At 43.3% G+C, this 19,643-nt stretch overlaps 2 protein-coding genes across 2 annotated transcripts; one reads left to right on the forward strand and one right to left on the reverse strand.

The window, feature by feature from the left end:
• gys1 (glycogen synthase 1 (muscle)) lies at positions 1-15,978 on the forward strand. The gene is made up of 16 exons (XM_080008913.1): positions 1-153; positions 2,556-2,674; positions 3,233-3,414; positions 5,384-5,575; positions 6,058-6,243; positions 7,658-7,802; positions 8,187-8,304; positions 10,058-10,178; positions 10,532-10,638; positions 11,064-11,123; positions 11,266-11,458; positions 12,672-12,798; positions 12,917-13,012; positions 13,126-13,289; positions 14,058-14,138; positions 14,768-15,978. The coding sequence occupies exons 2-16, from the start codon at positions 2,557-2,559 to the stop codon at positions 14,999-15,001; spliced, it is 2,124 nt and encodes a 707-aa protein (XP_079865039.1). The 5' UTR covers positions 1-153; position 2,556; the 3' UTR covers positions 15,002-15,978.
• A 233-nt stretch (positions 15,979-16,211) lies between these two features.
• aspdh (aspartate dehydrogenase domain containing) lies at positions 16,212-19,368 on the reverse strand (the record flags this gene model as incomplete). Its single annotated transcript, XM_080009104.1, has 7 exons — positions 16,212-16,249; positions 17,305-17,444; positions 18,240-18,463; positions 18,561-18,710; positions 18,844-18,928; positions 19,032-19,176; positions 19,314-19,368. 7 exons carry the CDS (start codon positions 19,366-19,368, stop codon positions 16,212-16,214), a joined length of 837 nt encoding a protein of 278 aa, XP_079865230.1.
• Between the last annotated feature and the right edge of the window lie 275 nt (positions 19,369-19,643).

The raw sequence follows: 19,643 nt of genomic DNA on the forward strand, positions 1-19,643 counted from the left end.
CCAATCGGAGCGGCGTTGGTTGGCACAGGCCGCCGCCCCCTTCGCTTCCCCTCTTCTCCTCTATTTTTGATTGTATTTATTCTCCCCCCGGACCGATGGTGACAGCTGCCAATGTCGCCCTTGCGCCCGTGAAGCTGCGGTGATTTCGAAAGGGTGAGTAGTCCCCGCGGTTGGTCTCAATAATAGTCGCGTCCACTCGCCGACGCGGACACATCCGCACGCAGCGTCCGCGTCCCAGGTTCTCCCTCGCCGTCGGTTGTCACGTTCGCGTTTTCAAACGGAGCGGTTATTATTATTATTATTATTATTATTATTATTATTATTACATCACCTTGTCGTTTATCTTTATTTATCTTGATTTGTTTCATCTGTATCATCTTTTTCCTGGGTTATTTTTTGGGTTTTTTTTTTGTTTGGTTATTTTTTGGGTTTTTTTTTGTTTTTTGGTCCAGACGGGTGGCGGAACGCGCGGCTTGCTCTTGGGAATTCTCCAAAATAGTTCACACGAGAGTGGATCCATTGAAAACATTCGAAGGAGAATATGTCGCCGATGTTACTGTACGAGCCGAGAGAGAGAGAGAGAGAGAGGAGAGAGAGATGAGAGAGAGAGAGAGAGAGAGAGAGAGAAGAGAGAGAGAGAGAGAGAGAGAGAAGAGAGAGGAGAGAGAGAGAGAGAGAGAGAGAGAGAGAGAGAGAGAGAGAGAGGAGAGAGAGAGAGAGAGAGAGAGAGAGAGAGAGAGAGAGAGAGAGAGAGAGAGAGAGCGCGCGCCTGCTTTTTGGGAACTGCTCGCTGAAGAAGGCCGTGACGACAGCGCTCTTGAGGCCACAGTGTCCCCCCCACAGGACACTACACACTGCACACACCCCTCCCACCCAGTGTGTTACACGGAACCAACCCACACCGGTATTTAATCTCCCCAATGTGGGTGTGACGTCACTCCCAGGTCTGGTAATATGCAATATCGCCAGTACTGTTCTGAAGCCAGGGCCACTGGAACCACTGACTTTACCCCCCAAATCGTCTGCCACCAACACACCAATACTGCAGGGAGTGGATGCTGTGCTCTGCCTCATTATCAATACACTGGCAGAAATAGAATAGAATAAGCAGCTGGAGTGGATTTCATTTTAGGTTGGCGAAATGCGCACATGTCACTCCAAGGCGCGGAAGTGCGTCAAATGTAAACATTGTTAAGGGAGCCCCGTGGGTGTGGGTGTGGGGTGACGAAAATAGCGTCCCCATGGGCTGGATTTAGGGATTTGTGGATTGATTCGAGTCAGATCACGCAGTCATTTTGGGCTATCTAAGTGTCTGGGCCCGACCGATGGCAGTGTGACAGTTTGTTTTGTTGGAGCATGTTTGAAACAAGCACAGACACACACTCTCACACACACTTCCTTTACGCCTGCCTCTCTACTTTTGCTCCCTTGCTTCACTACCACTCCCGGTGGTAAGGTGGTTGCATCAGTTCCCTACAAACAGGTAGGAATTGAAGCAGGATTTACTAAAATGCTGCATTTGATAGAAAGACGGCGATGTCGGCTGTTAATGAAGTGAACTCTACATTTTGCCACTGACTTGAAAGTTATTCCACTGCATTTCACTGTGACTGACTCTTTATCAAACTGTCTCAAATACCCTATACTACTTGCTAGTAGAATTTGTGTGTGTGTGTGTGTGTGTGTGTGTGTGTGTTTGTGTGTGTGTGTGTGTGTGTGTGAGCACGTGTTGCTTTTCAGAAACACACACACACACACTCATATTTCACATAATTTGCCGTACTCTATACAGATAACTATTATACAGGGTACTTCTACAATTACAGACCTTTTTTCTTTCTATTCCAATTTTTTTTTTCGGTTTGATGTTTTCTAGATAGTGTATTCAAGTGAATATTGACATTCTTTAAAAATTGTAGAAAATATATATTTTTAGTAAAGAAGGAAGTAAATATGAACGAAGACAGTCTTCTCTTACATTTCTATCAGACCACTGCACTATTTGAAACAAGTGTTTTTAGAGGGTTTTTTATTATTTTGCATTATTATTCCTTCTATTGTTTGTTATTTTTGTGCGAGAGACGCTGACCACCTCTTCTGCATGGGGAAATAGGGAAGCTACAAGATGTTTGATGAAGTACTATAATGCAATAGGAAATTGGTTGTATGATGGGTAGGTGGGTGAGTGAATGTCTTGTGTTTAACCTTGGCTAAAAGTCACCGTCGAACTGAGCTGATGTGGTGGAAACCAATGGCCAAAGATGTTCATTAACATTTATACGTTTACAATTGTATTTTACAATTTGAGCTGATAGCCTGGTTGAGAGACTTATTATAAGTTCATCCCCAGAATAAGCTTAACCCAAAAGACCGCTTCCAGCAGTAACAACAGCCAGAATCAGAGTCACAGCATCAGTGGCTATCCCTCGAATGGGAAGCTGTGATTGGGAGTCAGGATGCACAGACCTGCACGTTGAGTTGTTCACCGCCGTATTGGAAATCGAACCGTTCCACGGAGCTTCCCTCTCAACGGTGCGTCCTGTCTGTTTTCCCAGCATGCCTCTAGCACGCAGCCTGTCCGTCACCTCCCTCTCAGGACTCGAGGAGTGGGATGAGGAATTTGATTTGGAGGATGCTGTCCTGTTTGAAATCGCCTGGGAGGTAGCGAACAAAGGCAAGTCAACAAGCGTGCGGGTTTACCTTGTGCTTTTTATACGGTGAAGCATTGACATCTGGGAGAAAATAAATCCGCTTACTGGAATAGTTTATTATTATTATTATTATTATTATTATTATTATTATCTTTTCAAGTTGTCCTATCTGGAAGAACCTTTGATTTGCAGGGATAACTGCAGAACCATAAAGATACCCTGTAAAGAGAAGCAAATGTCTTCATCTTCATCTCTGTGAATAATAATAATTAATAAATAACAATAATTAATAATAAAAATCAACTTTATTTGTATAGCACAATTCATACATGAGATGCAACTCAAATTTCCTCACAGAGAGTAAACAAAAAAATACAAAATAAAATAATTAAAAGACAAAGCGCTGTAACATTACATTTCACTGCATATATATATGAAAGTATGTATATGTATGTGACAAATAAAAATCTTAATCTTGAACATACAAATTGCACACAGTTAAACATTAAAAAAAGAATAAAAAGAATAAAGGGACTGGGAGCCAGTTCCATCATTTTGGGCATGTCTCTGCATGTGCGCAGTTGGGGGGATCTACACCGTGATCCAGACCAAAGCCCGTCTGACCTCAGAGGAATGGGGGGAGAACTACTTCCTGGTGGGCCCCTATGTGGAAAGCAACGTGCGCACGCAGGTGGAGCTGATCGAGCCCACAAACCCGGCCCTGAAGAGGACCATCGACAAGATGAACGCCAGTGGGTGTAAGGTAGGCGTAAGGCACTGTCGGATGTTTACGGTCAAAACGTTGAATTCGTGCCGGTTTGCCCTGGGGTCCTGCTCCAGGGTGAACTCCAGCTGCACTCCACTCCACGTCTCCAAGCTGTGTTCTGACCCCGAAACCCCAAATTTATTGTTAACGTTTTTAAACTTATTTTGACCATAAAAGTACACAGTCTAATAGAGATCAAACTGATAATAATAATAATAATAATAATAATAATAATAATAATAATAATAATAATAATAATAATAAAAATAGTAATGATGATGATGATAAAAATAACATTTATTTGTAAAGCACCTCAAACAACTCAAAGTGCTTTAAATGAAAAAGGCCATGAGATCGTGACAAGAAAGCAAAGGCAAAATGCATTTACAAAGTACAATAATAAAATAATCCCTCCTCTGTCAGTGTATTCTTTCCCCCTCTCTATCAGTTTCCTCTCGGTCTGTCCATCTCCAACCATGTCTCTAAACCCAACGGCATTTTCTCTTAAAGGTTAACGGCTGTATCAGTCTCTCTCACTCTCTCTCTCTCTCTCTCTCTCTCTCACTCTCTCTCTCTCTCTCTCTCTCTTTCGCTCTCTCCCTCTCCTTGTGTGTGCCCACTTGTAGGAATAAATACCTTTCTATGTTTATGTGTTTGCTGTGTCACTGGAGGAGCAGCGTGTGACGGTGGCTCATGCCGCCGCGTGGCGGAGCTGCTATTTTAAAGCGGTGGTTCAGACTTTTTGGAAGCCCATGTGATTGATTTTGAACTGGGAGACCTTTCAGCCCATTCTAAAAGTGCTCAGGCAAAGGTTGTGGCGAGGGGATATTCACGGCACGAACTGGAGCCGGTGGCGTTTGTGAGCGTCGGTTGTATACTTTTTTCTTTTTCTTTTTCTTTACATTTACCTCTGGTATTTTTATACCAGGTACGATTTACACCGGGGTGTCCCCTGGACGTATTATGATGTGACTATGTCTCAGTTAAATGATGTGAATTCAGAGTTCAAACGATAGCAAAAATTTGGACTAATTTACCATTTAAATGCCTGACATTCCAGCTAGTCTGCAAATTAAAGATTGCAAACATATAGTCACTCAGCACCTCTTTTCATGTGTATGGAATAAAATGGTCCCATTATTTATTAATGTCTAACAGAAATATTTCACTGTGAGCGCTCTCTAAATATTATATATATAGTATATAATTTATTTTATTTAAGAGTCATTATATATACTGTAAATCAACAGTCTTGATCAAAATGTTTCCAACACAAAATTCCACTTTTTTGCAGATGATACCGTGATACACTGCTCTGCGTCTTCACCAAACCGGGCTCTTTTGAAGCTACAAATTGCTTTTAATATTGTACGATGTGCGTGATTTAAAAACTTGTTTTGAATGCTGACAAAGCAAAACTGATGATGTTTTTATTTGCAAAATGAAAGCCACCGAACCTTCCATCCATCACCACTTTTCAGGGCTCTGACACTGAGTCTGTATCTCAGTGTAAATATCCAGGAATTGTAATTGATGATTCTCTCTCGTTGAAGTCTAACATTCAGCAATTGGTGGAAAAAAAAAACGGATACATATTGCGGCTGTTTTATCCCTGATGTTGATGACTTGTGATGCATATTGAGAATGTTTTTGATATTTTATGAATCTGTAAATCATTCTTTAATTTCATTGTAAATTGTTATGGTTTTTTTTATGTCTGGAACTCTTTTTTTTTTTATCTCAATGAGACTCAAGAGTCTCATTGACTCTTCCTGGTTAAATAAAGGTTAAAAAAAACAAAAATAAATACAATTTGTAAGGTTGTACATCGTGGTTATTTTTCCTGTCCCCGCTGTCAATGCAAACAAAATATTGTGTATTATGTTCATTTTCCCTCCCACGCAGTTTCAGTTCTTTCCTCTCTACTCATCCTTCACCTCTCCTCCTCCTCCCCCTTCACCCGCAGGTCTACTTTGGCCGCTGGCTCATTGAGGGCAGCCCCTACGTGGTCCTGATCGACGTGGCCTTCACAGCCTGGTCTCTGGACCGCTGGAAGAGCGAGCTGTGGGAGAACTGCGCCATCGGCGTGCCGTGGTTTGACCGCGAGGCCAACGATGCCGTCCTGTTCGGCTTCCTGACGGCCTGGCTGCTGGGAGAGGTGAGAGGCTCGCAGGGTCCACCTGGTCGGGTTAAACAGAAACGGGAGACCAGAAGCCTGAACATCAAAAAAAAAAAATTTTAAAATAAAAAAAAAATAGAGACAGCCTCAATGAGCCACTGTCCAGCTCAATTTGGAACATGTGGCCATCCCATTTACAACAGTTCTCTATTGAATATTAGCAACTGTCTGAAGGGAAAAATATGAAGATGTAGTTTAAGCAACAAAACACACTTGAGGGAGGAAGGCTGTTTATTTTTTGTCTCGCTCTCGATTCTATTGCATAAAAACCGAGCGGATTAAGAACTGTTCTGAACCCAGTGACCTGTCAGACTTCCTGTTGACGTCTAAGTGTGTGTGTGTGTGTGTGTGTGTGTGTGTGTGTGTGTGTGTGTGTGTGTGTGTGTGTGTGTGTGTGTGTGTGTGTGTGTGTGTGTGTGTGTGTGTGTGTGTGTGTGTGTGTGTGTGTGTGTGTGTCCCAGTATGCGGCCCAATGTGAGGATCCCCCCCACATCCTGGCCCACTTCCACGAGTGGCTGGCGGGGCTGGGCTTGGTGCTGTGCCGACAGCGCCAGCTCCCGATCGCCACCATCTTCACCACGCACGCCACGCTGCTGGGGCGCTACCTGTGCGCCGGGAGTGTGGACTTCTACAACAGGCTGTCAGAGGTGTGTGTGTGTGTGTGTGTTAATGAAGAAGAAAATCAGAAATCATCGACTCATGATCGCTTGTTGAATAATGTGCATGAATCCAATTTCTGCAATTTATCATCATTTCCCAAAGTCCAATAAATGTTTTAAAAACACTATATAAAAAACAAGTTAAGACTAATTGCTTCATGTTTATTAAGTGCTTCGAAAACAACGTAGTTAATGTTCAAATTAAATTATTTTCATGACAATTTCTTAATTCACTTCTTATTTTTTCCTTTTATTACTAAATCATTTACCATTACACAGTTGTACGTATCTATTACCTTATGGAGTATCAAGCATGTAAATGGGGTACTTTTGTATTTTTTTGTAGTATTTATTACAGGTACCATATGTCCTCAAATATAAACAAACAAATAAACAACCGGACCTCTAATAAAAGCCAGGGGCGTGGTCTACACAAACAAATAAAATCCTGCCTGAAATACAGCCCGGGGGAAAAACAGATCGGAGCTGTTCCGGTGCGAAGCTCCGCTCCCAAACAAAGCAAATAAAAACTGTGTGTTTTTATTGTAGATTTATTTAGTTTACTGTATTACCTACTGCTACGTAGCCGATTGCTTTTTGGGGTAAATGCCCCGCTCTGAGCGCTCTCACTCTCCAGCGCTCCAAGCTGGAAGTGGTACGTTCAAGGCAAACTCGGAAAACTGTAATTCCCCCGTTGGCTTCCACCACAAGTGCAGCTTTCACGGTTGCTCTCTCTTTTTCCACCATACATGTGTTTCATGGCATGGCACCCAAATGGAAGTTTGATTTAAAATTCATGTTAAATTATGATCAAATATACTTATTAAACAGAGGGAATTAGATACAATAGCCTTTCCCATATTTAAGCCTGCTTAAAATAAAGGCCGATATCCTCTGCAATTGAGGAAAAGGCCCCGGGGGGGATGTTTTATGTAGAGATCCACGGATAAATCAGCCGGTTTTCAGCTTGATTGGCCATGACTGGTGACTGGCTGATTAGTGTGAGATATATTCGATTCTGTGACACTCAAAAATTAGAGCGAAAGAAAGAAAATGTTGGCTGTTTGGATGTACTTCAAGTTAACAAAGAAGATTTGATCAACTATTTATCTTTATCGCCTGACAATACCCCCCTTCCCAAGTCAGCTTCAGCCACCAATAGAATCTAATTATTTGGGAAACACTGTACGGTATGTATCACTTAAATATTAGCGGTAAGGATAACACATATGCCATGCTAAAATAATTGGTGGTTTAAGAATATATGAAGGTGTGTTGGTGAGTTGCCACTCATTGTCCCTCCTTTTCTGGCAGGTGTATTTAGCTGTCACAATTGAGTATTCTTCTCTCTCTCTCTCTCTCTCTCTCTCTCTCTCTCTCTCTCTCTCTCTCTCTCTCTCAGTTCAATGTGGATAAAGAGGCAGGCGACAGACAGATCTACCATCGTTACTGTTTGGAGCGCTCGGCAGCGCGCTGTGCTCACGTGTTCACCACCGTGTCACAGATCACGGCCATTGAGGCCGAGCACCTACTCAAGAGGAAGCCAGGTGTGTGTGTGTGTGTGTGTGTGTGTGTGTGTTGTATGTAAATACACGTAATTTGACCTTGAAAGTCATGTTGTGGTACTTATCCATAACCTCTTAAATTCAGCTCCTGGACAGTTGGTTTTCATTTTTAACTCGGGCCACAAGCAAACATTTTGGAAAGCTAATCCATAGATGATTTCTACCGTAATTTATATATTTTTTGTAATAAGAGGATATGGATGATATTTATTCCTATTTTAATCGTTAATTATACCTTGTGATTGTGTGTTTCATTACGACGCCCAATAGATAAAACAAATCTTTTGACTAAATGTAGTGTTTTCTCATTGTTTTGCACACCACCTGTCCCTTATATAATTTCTCTCTCCCCATGTCCTCCCTCAGACATTATCACTCCCAACGGTTTGAATGTGAAGAAGTTCTCGGCCATGCACGAGTTCCAGAACCTCCACGCTCAGAGCAAGGGCCGCATCCAGGAGTTCATCAGAGGACACTTCTACGGGTCAGAGAGCCGCCGTGTCGTATTTGTAAATGTGTGTTTCATTTGAGATGGTTCACGGCAGCTTAGTATAACGGTATGTGTGGCAGTTTCGCCTGCCACACGGAAACCAAGTAGCGTTTCCAGGGACCACCGGCACAGAGATACAGACGATGGGGTTCAGAAAACACAGTTTTATTGTAGAGAGTGGGCTAGATGGAACAAGCCCTGGAGTAGATAGGCATGTGTCAGGCCAGGGACTTCTTCCCTGTGTGTGTGGGGATGGGGGTTTTACCTGTTGCTCGTTGCTGTTGCTCGACCAACCAACGAGCAACAGGTATGCACCCACTCTGAGCCCCAATTACCTAGACCCAGGACACGTGTGGCTCAAACAGCACCACCCCCACAACAAAGTATGTGTACAATAATTATAAGCTTTGATGACTGTAATGATCCCTTTGTGTTTTTAAGTAGTTACCGGTCTTGTTTTGGTTGTCAGTCTTGTTTTTTTTTTTTTGTTTTTGTTTTTTTTTGTTATTTCACCGATTGTAATTTGAATTATATAAGAATGGTTTGGGAGTCTCTACCCACACGTACCGGTTAAGGAAGAGAGTCTTTCTGCCAGTGGGGTGTAACATGGCAAGAGTAAATAATAAAGATCAACAAAAAGGCTCGCTGCCAAAACAGATGAATGATGATCAATAATAATAATGACAACCAGTGGGGCGCAGGAGAAATGACGCTTCTTAAGTTTCTGGTCGGCTGACCAGAAACTTGCACCTGCACCATTTCCCCTCTGCAAGACAGACAAACATTAAGAAAGCTTCCTGTCTGCAGAAAGGAAGCTGCGCTGCTGTCTGCAGCTGCAGCTTAACCACGCCCCTTGGTCAGCCACAAATGGATATTTTAAAGCAACACAACGTAACTTCTTTACCTTAAAATAACAACAGCTTCAAAATCATTTTGATGCTACACTGACTTATAATATGGAGAATGTCACCTCTCTCATCCCCAGCCGCTCCCCTGACCGCCTGTTCTTGCACTATGTAACTTCTGTGTGCGTGTTCGAAAACTGCGGGAAAAGTGTGGCCAGCCTCCCTGACGGTGCAGGCAAGGCTGGCCAGTGGTGCGCTTAGCACCCCCACCAGCTGGCGCGCGCCAGCCCTCACTTTCATTGCGCCACAGGGTTTGTTTCACCCTCTGACTGGCGCGCGCGAGCCGATCTGCCAGGCCGAGCACATCTGGTAGCTACACCGTTAGAGGGGGGCCCCGTGCCCTCTCAACTCCGGAAAGCAGCAAGGTCCCTGTAAGGGACACTGTAATCTAGGTGTACGTTATATTTGCATTTGTAACATAGACTGTTATTGAAATGTGACCAATAAGGTTCAGATTTGTCCAGTAAAATAAGTCATTTTCGAACACCAGACACAGTTTTACGACAGTGATATAGAAGTGCAATTGCACTCAAACTATAGGGGTGCAATACCAAAAGTGACATAATTCTGCTTTAAGAATGGTACCTGGGCAAAAAAGTTCTTGAGGTTTAGATATGGATCATTTATTTATTTTGATTAATGTTTTTCTGGTCATAGTAACAACATTTAAAAAGCCTCTATGGAAAGAAGTCACATAATCAGATGGTGGGTTTTTTTTGTGTGTATGTATAAGGACGTCATGTATAAATGGAAAAAGTATCGATGAAATAATGACAAATATTGTATTTGAAAATGTTTCAAATATTTGAATATATATGTTTTCTTTTTATCCTTTCTTTTAGGCACCTTGACTTCAATCTGGACAAGTGTGTGTTTTTGTTCATCGCTGGAAGATACGAATTCTCCAACAAAGGAGCCGATGTTTTCCTCGAAGCTTTAGCCCGACTCAACTATTTGCTGAGGGTGTGTGTGTGTGTGTGTGTGTGTGTGTGTGTGTGTGTGTGTGTGTGTGTGTGTGTGTGTGTGTGTGTGTGTGTGTGTGTGTGTGTGTCTGTGTCTGTGTGTCCCAGTATGCGGCCCAATGTGAGGATGTCCTCTTTTTCTATGAAAATAGAAAATTATTCTAGATGATGCGTATTTTCTGTTTATTTCTATTCGAGTATAGCTGAAGGCATTTTAATGTCTTATTCAAACAAATAATAACAAAAAGGATATTTACCGTATAGCTCAACCACTAACTACAGTATGTTGTTTTGGCAGTGGGATATATCTCTTAAAATCCAAATTCTCCCACTCCGCTGCGTTGTGTGTGACAGGTCAACCACAGCGATGTGACCGTCATCGCCTTCTTCATCATGCCAGCGAGGACAAACAACTTCAACGTGGAGACGCTGAAAGGACAAGCGGTCAGGAAGCAGCTCTGGTCAGACTGGATTTCTAACCTGCAATCTCTCTCTGTGTCTATCGTTCTATCAGTAGCATGGCACAAACATATACACTATGTTGCTTCAGCTTAAATTAAAGTTTTCAAACAATGGAATTATGAGAGCGAAATTAAAGTACACTAATGTAATGAGTCTATTCAGTTAAAGCATTTTAATGTGCTTTAGCATGTGAAATACATGTTTCTTATTTGTTGTGAAGTTCAGTTGGATTTTTGGTATATTTTCTGACCTCTTTAGAAAATATTTGCTTCTTATGTGGTTTTTTTTATGTTTGTTTTTTTAACACAGTATAAGTAGGTACTCACTGTTTTTTTTATCAGTGTTTGGCTAGGTTATTTCCTTATCCTGTCTTAATGGTTTGCCATTCAGTACTGCACTTTAATTCGACATTTCTCCCTATCAGGGATACTGCTCAGACAGTAAAGGAACGCTTCGGAAAGAAACTTTACGACTCCCTGCTGGTGTAAGTCAGATTGTCTACTCTTTATGGTTAACTGTTTGTTTTTGTTTTTTAAATTATTAACGGAAATTAAAAGTTCAACGTTGACCAGCGTACATTTAAGGCACCAAGTCCGATAAGGTCTTCAATCTGCTGTTGTGCTCAGTGGGCAGCTGCCAGACGTGTCCAAGATGCTGGATAAAGATGATTTAACCATGATGAAGCGTGCCATCTTTGCCACCCAGAGACAGTCCCAGCCTCCCATCTGCACCCACAACATGCTGGAGGACAGCAACGACCCCATCCTCACCTGCATCCGCCGCATCGGCCTCTTCAACAGCTCTGCGGACCGCATCAAGGTGAACGCAAACCCAAAATATGTCAACGCATTTAACCTATCCCCTTTGCATAACACACAAACATGTCTTGTTTGATCCGCGCTGTGGCAAACATCTCGTGGGTCGAAGTTTCATCCAAATCGATCCACATACGGAGCAGATATTAGTGAAAAACTGAACAAATTTGACCCCAAATATTCAGTATTTCTAGCTATATAACACGTCACATGTGTCATTCGAAAAGGTACGAGATGAGATTTACAGAAATACGCTTTATGATGCCATCATATTATTTATTATAAATGTACAGATTCCGATTGAGAATGTCCAGTTGGACCGTGTCTATTTGGCGGCGTGGAATGGGCCCTGTGAAGTCTTTAGAAATGACCAAACTTCCGCTTTACGTGTATATTTATATAGCTTCTTACCTGGTAGATGTCAGTAGATCTGATAGATTGATATTTAAAATCCGTGGTCCGCATTACTTTGCAGGATTAATGGAAAAATAAATAGGAAATAGTCCTTGAAATGTCGACTGAGCGTCCCTCGACAACACTGTAATGTGCGCCTCAGGGATGAGTTCAAAATCCAAGGTGGCGTCGGAAAAATAGAAGCTGCGCAATGGTAATTACCCACAGAAATATCACTGAAAATCTAAGACCATAATGAAGCCATTGTCCAAAAATCTAGTCATCAAGGTCAGTCAGTGCATAAAAAAAAAAAAGAACTGAGGAAATGAGAAATGCTGCATTCAAGTAAACTCGGAAAATCGTGCTGTGTTTCAGAGAACCCGGGAAACTGTAATACGTACCCAACACAACTAAACTGGACCCTGTGTATAGCTGCCTGCAGCTATATTTATTGTTATTATAAAATATATATATATATATATATATATATATATAATTTACATTTTTAAGTATATAAGTAACTGACATAGTAATGTATATGAAAGTAAGCATTTTTTTGTGAATTGTAATCAGGATATGCATGAGCTTTATCCTTTATACTGTATTACAGGCTCTGTTATATCAAGGCACCAGATATGAAAAGTACTTTTACTTTTATGAGAGTGATTTTATTTGTACTTTTACTTAAGTGAAAGGTCTGAGTATTCTTTCCACCACTGGGGGAGGGTAATGTCAGGGTAAGGGAAAGGCTGCAGTCATTGAGTAACCGCTGTGTCTCTTTATCCCTTCATCTCTCTCATCTCTTGTCCTCTTTCCTCCATCAGATCATCTTCCACCCAGAGTTCCTGTCGTCCACCTCCCCTCTCCTTCCCATGGATTACGAGGAGTTTGTGAGAGGCTGCCATCTTGGCGTCTTCCCCTCCTACTATGAACCGTGGGGCTACACCCCAGGTGAGCCTCTCATGCCGCCACGTAGAGTTTGGGCGAGCTTGTTTTAGCCTGTGTAGCTTGTAAAATACAGTGAAATGATAAAAAATGTGTTCCCATTTCTCTGGTTTTCTCTTGCTAGCGGAGTGCACGGTCATGGGAATCCCCTCCGTTTCCACTAATCTGTCGGGCTTCGGCTGTTTCATGGAGGAACACATCGCAGACCCCTCGGCATACGGTGCGCCCATCAAACTTATGTTCCCTTTGCGTCCTCTTGAAACGACAACCCACAGACTTCAGGGACAGATAATTTCCTCCTCTTGAACCTTTTTGCTTTCCCCTCGTTTGCAGGAATCTACATCTTGGATCGGCGGTACCGGAGCGTGGACGAGTCGTGCAACCAGCTCACCTCCTTCCTGTTCCAGTTCTGCAAGCAGAGCCGGCGCCAGAGGATCATCCAGCGGAACCGCACGGAGCGTCTGAGCGACCTGCTGGACTGGAGATACCTCGGCAGGGTGAGAGTCCACCACCCGACTCCCTGGTAGCGTTTAGAAAGCGTCGCCCGGTCTGTGTGGGAAGACGAGGGAAAAGTTTAAAATATTTCACCTTTAGATATTCTGCAGCCCCCGTTAGGAGGCGTCAGAGGTTTTTTTCCTGTCTTGTGCAGGGCCGGCCCGTGCATTTATGAGGCCCTTAGCAGGGGTTTTCATTCCATTAGGAATTAACTACATCTAAAATAAAAACAACCGCGTAGAGTGTTTATGCCGGCGACTGGCCCTGGTCTTGTGGGAAGTGGCCAGACTGTGGCGCTCGACTCATAACACTGATATATTGATATTTGAGTGATTATATTTTTATAACAAAATTTAGTGAAATTATTTCTGTGTGATAAATTTGGAGATTCCTCCATGCTCTGATATAATAGAAGTAGCTTGTGATGCTCAAATTCACACGAAACAGTTGCCTTATATCCACACTTTGACCAGTAATTGAAAGAATAAAAAAACAGCTTTGAAAGAATAAAAAATATTCTTATTTAGCCTCAATATGTTACTTGTACTGTCGGCTTTAACGTGAATTGGGATACATAGAATTTGTGATGTCGGCTCCAAAAATTTAGCACACACAACTTAGAGACCTAAAAAAAAAAGGGGGTCATGGATCAAAAGAGGTTGCGAACCCCCGATCTTTAGAAACCCCGGTGACACTTTGAGACCACGATTCATGGGAAACCTGGCGACTTACTTCTCTTTTGCGCTTTCGCTCCTCTTTTTTTAAACTAGTATTACATTTCCGCCCGCCACATGGCCCTGGCCAAAGCCTTCCCTGACACCTACATCTACGAACCTCATGAAGCCACCTCGGTAAGTCCATATCTACTCAGTTGTGGGTGTGCGTCGAGATTCCTCCACCCTTTTTAATCGTTTTTGTTTTCTGTTCCTGCTATTTATTTGTCCCGTTTTTGAACGCGGTTCTCACCGGGTCCTTTTAGGTGCTTGAATGTCATCCTCAAAAGTTGTAGGACTGGAGCACCTTGAAAATAGCCCTTTTTTTGCTGAAAAGTGCTTGAAAAGTCCTTGGGTAAAAAAAGTGTGTGTGTGTGTGTGTGTGTGTGTGTGTGTGTGTGTGTGTGTGTGTGTGTGTGTGTGTAAAACATTTAATCAAGCATGGCTGGAAATACACACTTAATTGTTATATACTATATGTGTGTGTGTATATATGTATATGTGTGTGTGTGTGTGTATATATATATATATATGTGTGTTAATATAAGTAATAGACAATGAGATTACAATTATATTATCTTTAAATTCATAAAGATCACCTTGAAATTTTTTTTTCGTGAAGTCCTTTTAAATGGAAAAAATAGAGCTTAAAAAGTGAATTTCATCTTTGAAAGCCAGAATAAACACCGCTTAGAAGAACACTTCTTGTGTTTCTTCCGCTTGGCTCGTCGGACTTCCTGACGCCGCCCCGGCTCTCTCCTCTCCAGGGCTCGGGCTTCCGATACCCCCGCCCGGCCTCCGTCCCGCCGTCCCCGTCGCTGTCCCGCCACTCGTCTCCGCGCCAGAGCGAGGACGAGGACGAGGACGAGCGCTACGACGAAGACCTGGAGGCGGAGAAAGACCGCGCCAACATCCGCCAGCCCTTCACCCAGCCCTTCAAAAACAAGTCCTACGCCGCGCACGGGGCCAACGGAAACGGTGTCACTAGCGAGAAGAATTGAGGCGCGCACACACACACACGCACACACACACACACACACACACAGACACAGACAAAATAGTACTTTCTATGGAATTCATTGAGTGCAGATCGAAGCAGCTAAAAGTCTTCCCAACATGTGAAAACCTCAGTATTTTATGTCACATTTTCTCTTCAAATGATATGTGATCAATCAGATTTCGTAGGAAATGTGAAACCCGTGGTTTATTTACCTACTAAAGGATAAATCAAGTTAATGAAAAGAATAACCCCGCACCACAGAAGGACATAGAAGGGTACTAACACTGGATAACCGAGAGGAAATATGGAGTTTTACGATGGAGGGTTACGAGAGGTTTGTTTTTTTTGTTTTTTGTTTTTTTGTTTGTTTTTCAATCTGATTTAAAGAATGGATCAGAGAAGAATCTTCCACTTTTTAGGCTGTTTCAGTCGCCACAAAGAGCACTCGTCTTCCTAACATATCTACTCACTTGAATGATCAGTGTTTTACATTTTAAAACACTGATTTTAACTTAGCTGTCCACTTTGAGGTAGTAGTTATTGGTTGTTTTTTTTTTTGTTTTTTTCAAACACACACACATATACAATAACAAAAAGCCTCAGTACACAATACTGTCGAAGCACTGTGCATTTAATATAATAGCTGTTTGCCTTATCCCATTAGAGAGGACCTCACACTCCTTTTTATCTGTGTGTTTCGTGGGTGTGTCCGTGTGTCGGTGGCCTTGGTGACGGTATTTATTTGCAAACGGGGGGTGGTTCGTCATGCTCCGTTAGGTCTTTTCAAATTGTGAGTTAAATCTGAAATGGAAACCGCTTCCCTTCGTGATATAACGCAGGAGTTTGGGTCTTTGCAGTACTGTTATCGGGGAAAGAACCAGCAACGTCAGCACTCTCTGTTCGTCTGTTTTTGTTACAATCTTGCACCAGATTAAAAAAAAATAATAATAAAGTCTATGGATACCTCTATGTTTATTACCAAGGACTGTGTGCTCTTTCTTTGTTGGGATGTGGGGTTTATTTTTTAACGGCCCCAGGGTCATACTGTTCACATTGACATCCGTACATTTTACGTAAAATATTCTTAATAAAACGCGCGGTACGTCTCTCTTTATCTTTAAGTATCTTGGTCGGAGATGCTGTGAGATACACAGGGTTGATGGTTTCTTTTCTCATTACTCCTCCTTCTCTGCCTCCTCTCGGGTTCTTCTTCAGCACAAGTAAACTCTGCCTCCATGACCTTTACAAACTGGAAGAAAAAGTGAGAAAGTTAAAGAGGACAGAGATAATCTGCCATACGGGAAGACTTAAAAGGTACCAGATACACAATTTAATATTCTTAAATTATGCAAGGAAAGGTCAATGTGTTTATTTACAGTACCAGTCAAACGTTCAGAACTTCTCATTCAAGGGTTTTCTAGAGTTTTACTATTTTCCACATTGTAGAATAATAGTGTAAGTGTGTAAGACCTCGAAACTATGAAACTCACTTAAAACTTTGCTCACTCTTGGCGCTTCTCTCAAGCAGCTTTGTGGGGTAGTCACCTGGAATGCTTTCAAATGAACAGCCTCGTTTGTTAAAAGTCGATTTGTGGAATTTCTTTCCTTCTCCGTGCCTTTGAGCCTAACAGTCGTGTTTGGTTGGGTAAATAGTAAAAACACAGAACAGCTCGACTAAGCAGAGAGAAGACAGGACAAGACATACAGTAACTTTTAAGACAGGAAGGTCAGTCAACCTCGAAATACTTTTTTGTGAGTGCATAATTATCATGTGCTACGTCACAGGTTTGACGTCTTTTCTATTCTTCTACAATGTAGAAAATAGTAATAATACAGAAAAACCCTTGAATGAGTAGGTGTGTCCAAACGTTTGACTGGTACTGTATCTCATATATCATATATCATCCATGCACTGTATGTACTGTGCACTTGTTGCTATACTTGCATGGTGACCCTTTGAGGGCTTCCTCTTGATCCTTCAGGCTTCATACACATGTTTTCACCGAAGTCCCCTGATTTTAAATAGCCTATTTGACTTTTAAGGGTAAAACAAAGGTTTCGGGTTGAATCTAAAAGGGCTTTCCATTTGGATGCATACCAGATAGTTTGATCCCCTAAACCTAAGCCCTCAGTCAAGGTATGAAAGTACTCCCCAAAAACACAGAGGGTGCGGAAAAGAAAGAAACCTTCATGCGCACAAAAGTCGGTCCCCTTCCAGGATGGTTAGACAGGAAGCCACAAGTGTGTGTGTGTGTGTGTGTGTGTGAGTGAGTGTGAGTGACGACATCATTCTGCAGGACCCACCCATCAGACTGTTCCAGAAGGAGTTGTACGTCGCGCTGCCCGTCACGGCTCCCAGCTGGGCGGGGTTTCTCCTCACGGTGTGAACCGAGAAGCCGTTCGTCCCCGTCACCTCCACCTCCACCACGTGGAAGTCACTTAACCTGCGGCGGGGGGAGCACCAGGGGGGAAAGGGGGTTTAATTCAGAGAGAGTGGGGAGTGACAGAGGTCAGGTGGTTCAATCGAAGAGACTCATTGATTGTTTTATGGCTATGAAACTACAAATTGGGTGGTGTCACTATCATTTGAATAAACATTATCAAAGACGCGTTTATTATTTTTATATTATTCCTTCATTAAAGAGGACATTATTGTAACTAAATTGTTTTGGTATATTGTTCAGTCACATGTTCAGTCCATTTAGCCACTTTGAGAGGCATTTTGAAAGTGGACAACATTTTTCTAAGATGGAAATAAAGTATATTTTTATGAGTAGTTTGGTGTTGTTGATATGCACAAAAATATATAACATTTTACACCAAGTTTCCCTTTCACCTACAGACATGGCCTTGGAAAAAAACAATGCAGATGACTCATCCTTAGTGGTATTATCACCACATTTGATTTGATCATTCTTGTGGCTGTGGCTCCAGACACGGCCACAAGCATCTGTTTCCATTCTAATAAATACGGAATTTTAAGCGAGGAAAAAAATCTTCCATTTCCTCTATGTTTGACCTTCCGTTACTCTAACTCAGTAACACTTCAGAGTAATTCTGACTGTAGTAGTAATTCTGACTGCTCCCAAGGGTCACATCTCAAAATAGAACCAGGACCATGAGAACCATTGTATTTTTGGGTGTGTCATCTCAGGTTTGTGGTGCAAGTTGAGAGGTTTTAAAGCTCCCGCGTGCAGTGGGCCCTGTTACGCGGTCCTGTTGCTTGTGGGAAGACTCACGCCGTATCGGACACAATTTCTCCCCGAACGCCGGCGAATCCCAGCGTCCCCGCCGCCACGGCTGCCGCCGCCATGGTGTTGACGTTGTTGGGGGCCAGAGGGCACAGCTCGGCCACAGAGCCGCCAAATAAGACCCTCCTCCCCTCGCCCTCCGTCCAACCGGACAGCGCGTCCCCCGTCAGCCTGAAGCAGGACGGGTGCTTGGACATCCGGATGAACAACGCCTGGAAAGGGGAGATGAGACAGAATGCCCGTTTTTGTTTTTTTTCTCCAAAAGAAATCGCTCGCTAAAGTACACCCTTGCCCACAGCCGCTTGTTACCTGCAAGGCCCCGCTGTGGTCTAGCCTCTGGATGTCCTGGCCTCCCCACAACGCACCGCCGGGGACGTACAGCGTCCTCCCATGCTGCTCGGCCGCCCGACGCAGCTCCCGGTTCAGGTTGGGATCACAGAGTGCTGAGGGGGAGCCCACCTTGGAAGAGGGGACGCCAGTGGGGGTTTTTATGTGTAGAACATTAGAAACCAGCCTGCCTGTTGTTTTCTACTCCCTCGCTCGAAATCAGAGTTTTGTGCTCCGGCGAACCGTGCAGGAAGGGATTCCTCACCAAGAAATGCGCCCGAGAGAGAAACTGGACCCCAAAGTCTTTGACTATCTGAGGATGGCACACCTCCACAATCAAATCGCACTTCCTGTGAAACACACCCGTTACACACCAAAGAACAGAGACATTGATCACGTGTGTGTGTGTGTGTGTGTGTGTGTGTGTGTGTGTGCGGGCGGGCGTCCGCACACCTGGCTTCGAAGGCCGATAGGTCGACAAGGATGCGGTCATCGGGAACCAAACCTTTGAGCTTGTCGGCGTTTCGGTTCCACACAAAGGCCAGAGTGAGGCCCATCCCAGCGCCATCTCCAAGGATCCTGTCCACCAAGTGTTGCCCTACAACATTAACACACGCCGCAAAGGACAAAAGCCGTCACGGACTGAAATCGTCGTTTCGGGTCTGGTTGGTAAGAAAAACGAATGGGATGAAAGAAAGCGATCTGAGCTCTGCAGTGCGCAGTGGTGCTGCAAACCTAAATGTCCGTATCCCACAATTCCGATCCTAAAGGAGGACGAGCTGGTAGCCATGCCCTGTGCGGAGGCAGAAATAAAACACGCATGAGCAAACACGTGCGCTTCATTCGTGCACAGACACACGAATGACGCTAGCGATACAACACACTCCCCCCTCCCGGGTTGATGGTTTAATGTTCCTTTAACTTTGACCCCAATCCTTCGTCCGCTTGGTTTTTCCAATCTCCCTGATCTGCACGGCCGTCTAGTTGCATTACATTTATTGTTTTACTCACCAGGAGATGAGCTCTCAACTCCTTTTCCTCCCCAAATGTGGCGACCGGTCCCCT

This window comes from Zeus faber, assembly GCF_960531495.2.
Source record: "Zeus faber genome assembly, chromosome: 11".
Classification (NCBI taxonomy): domain Eukaryota; kingdom Metazoa; phylum Chordata; class Actinopteri; order Zeiformes; family Zeidae; genus Zeus; species Zeus faber.